Source organism: Malaclemys terrapin, chromosome 4 (assembly GCF_027887155.1).
Source record: "Malaclemys terrapin pileata isolate rMalTer1 chromosome 4, rMalTer1.hap1, whole genome shotgun sequence".
Taxonomy (NCBI): domain Eukaryota; kingdom Metazoa; phylum Chordata; order Testudines; family Emydidae; genus Malaclemys; species Malaclemys terrapin.
In genome coordinates this window covers 3,482,753-3,485,579 of record NC_071508.1, presented here as the reverse complement: position 1 = coordinate 3,485,579, position 2,827 = coordinate 3,482,753, and the positions used below count along the sequence as shown (strand labels likewise).

The 2,827-nt window shown below is 45.6% G+C and overlaps 1 protein-coding gene across 1 annotated transcript; it reads right to left on the bottom strand.

Annotated features, from left to right (window-relative positions):
* Positions 1 to 422: 422 nt before the first annotated feature.
* LOC128835567 (olfactory receptor 10T2-like) lies at positions 423 to 1,367 on the bottom strand. Its single transcript, XM_054025106.1, has one exon. The coding sequence runs from the start codon at positions 1,365 to 1,367 to the stop codon at positions 423 to 425; it is 945 nt and encodes a 314-aa protein (XP_053881081.1).
* Between the last annotated feature and the right edge of the window lie 1,460 nt (positions 1,368 to 2,827).

Genomic DNA, 2,827 nt, shown 5'->3' with positions numbered 1-2,827 from the left:
TTGGTCTCTGATTAAAGTCAATTTTTGAGGCAGAGTTGCTCCCTGGGTATCAGCGTTGGGATGAGATTCCTGGAATAAGAGATGGCCCTGCATGTTGTTTGACCATCTCATTTCAGGACTGGTATAGATGTGTGAATAAAGCAAGTTACACTCAGAATACAGCCAGACTCTGCATCATAGATTTAACTGCTGCCGGGAAGCTGACTTGCAAGGCCCCAGACATTGGCGGAGGGGCAATGCTGGTTTCAGAATAAGAGGCAACAATATTCTTTTACTGTCCATTATTTATACTGAGCCACAAGTGCTCTTGATGCCCCGACAAAGAGAAAGACGAGGTCACTGCCTTGAAGACCATACCATGGGCAACAGTGACATCATGCAGAAGTCATTGATATATTAGAAGTGCCGAAATTTGCAACTTTTCACATTTTTGGAGAAAGAAATGTGTGGGCAGTTAATTTCCTTAGGGCTGATTTAACTTCCCTGTTTCTCAGACTATAAACCACAGGATTCAACATAGGACTAAACAAGGTATAAGACAAGGCAATCAAAGTGTCCTCATCTAGGGAAGCGGTTGATTTGGGTATTAAATACACAAAAAAAGCACAGCTGAAGTGTGTGATCACAACGATGAGGTGGGAGGCGCAGGTGGAGAAGGTCTTGCGCCTGCCTGTGGCAGAGCGGATCTTCAGGATGGCGGCGAGGATATAGATGTAAGAGAGGATGATTCCTGTGAAGGTGCCTAGCAAAACAAAGGCACACAGAAAAACAATGGCAATCCCAGTGATATGATGGTCACTGCACGCCAGCCTCAGAACGGGCGAGATGTCACAGAAGAAATGTCTGATGGCATTGGGCCCACAGAAGGGCAAACTGAATATAAGGGAGCTGATGCCTAGTGCTATAAGAAAGCCAGTTGCACATGAAACGGCGACCAGCTCAACGCAAACCCTCCTGTTTATCACAACTGGGTATTGCAGCGGCTTACATATGGCCACATAGCGATCGTAAGCCATGGCTGACAGCAGGAAACAATTTGTGCCCCCGAAGCCAAAGAAGCAGAACATTTGAGCAGCGCATCCCAGGAAAGAAATTGTTTGGTTTCCCGACAGCAAACTCACCAGCAGCTTGGGGACGACAGCCATAGTGGTGCAGGTTTCCGAGAAGGACAAAGCGAAGAGTAAGAAGTACATGGGGGTATGGAGGCTCCGATCAACACTGATGGCTGCCATGATGGTGATGTTGGAGGTCAGGATTATCACGTACACTGGGGAGAACACCAGGAAAAGCAGAACCTGCCGCTCTTCCAGACTGGAGAATCCCAGCAGCAGAAATAGAGACACGGTGCTCTCATTTCCTCTGGGCATCATCAAAAGCATCTAAACTCAAGGGGGAAAAGGAGGCAAAAAATCTTAGGAGCTATACAACACCATCAGAGTTGCTTCCTTAGCTCCAACACAGCCTCAGACATGATCAAATGATTGGTGTGAAGGAACTAAAACAAGCCCAAGACTGCTGATTTGTTTCTATTGTATTTTATAGTCATGTATTCATTGCTCAGATATTGCAGTGGTGAGAGCCCACTTAAGGAGCTGGGTAGATTGACTGATTTATTGATTGATTTATAAAAGTTACGGTAGTAACATTAGCTTTGGCTGCAATATGCTCTGGTTCCGGGGAGGTGTTACAGTATGGACAATGACAATGTAAGTTTATCCCAACTAATTTCCCCAACTTGACTCCACTTATGTTCTTTAGAAGTGATCCTTCTGAAACAAAGAACGGCCATACTGGGTCAGAACAAAGGTCCCTCTAGCCCAGTATCCTTTATTCTGACAGTGGCCAATGCCAGGTACCCCTGAGGGAATGAATAGAACGGGTAATCATCAAGTGATCCATTCCCTGTCGTTCATTCCCAGCCTCTGGCAAACAGAGGCTAGGGACACCATCCCTGCCCATCCTGGCTAATAGCCATTGATGGATCTATCCTCCAAGAGGGATCAAGACTTCATGGACTATTTATTATTATGACAGTTATTTAGGTAGCATCCAGGAACCTTACCATAAACCAGAATCTATTGTGCTAGATGCTGTACAAAAACAGAACAAAAAAAACCCAGTTCCTGCCCCCAAAAGCTTACAATTTAAGTACAAGACAATAGACAACAGGTGGGTGCAGACTGATGGATGGAGGAGTACAAGGAAGCAATGAGATGATAGGCAGTGGCTGTAGCACACCATCTGCCTAGCTACGGTCAATGTTTTTATAGTTATCCGAGAAGAGGAGAGTTTTATTTAGTCCTTTTATTGTCTGTTGCAAGTTCCCAAAGAAGGGTAATGTATGCCACTCATAAGGGGTGTTATTAATAGCAAAGGGTATGCCCCAGGAATTATTTTGGGAAGTTCTCTAGCCTGTGATATACAGGAGATCAGTCTAGATGATCACAATTGTCCCTTCTGGCCTTAGACTCTATGAATCTCTGCGGGGAAAAAATGATGTTGGCACGTGTCTATTAGCAACTGGACAGAACATAGAACTGGGAGTTAGTGGACCTGATTTCTGTTCCCAGCTCTGCCACTGGCTTTCTTCATGACCGTGGGCAAGACACTTCACCTCCCTGTGCCTCATCTGTAAGATGGGGGAAATTGTGCTCACATGGTTTTAAGAACATAAGAATGGCCATACTGGGTCAGACCAAAGGTCCATCCAGCCCAGTATCCTGTCTATCGACAGTGGCCAATGCCAGGTGCCCCAGAGGGAGTGAACCTAACAGGTAATGATCAAGTGATCTCTCTCCTGCCATCCATCTCCACCCTCTGACAAACA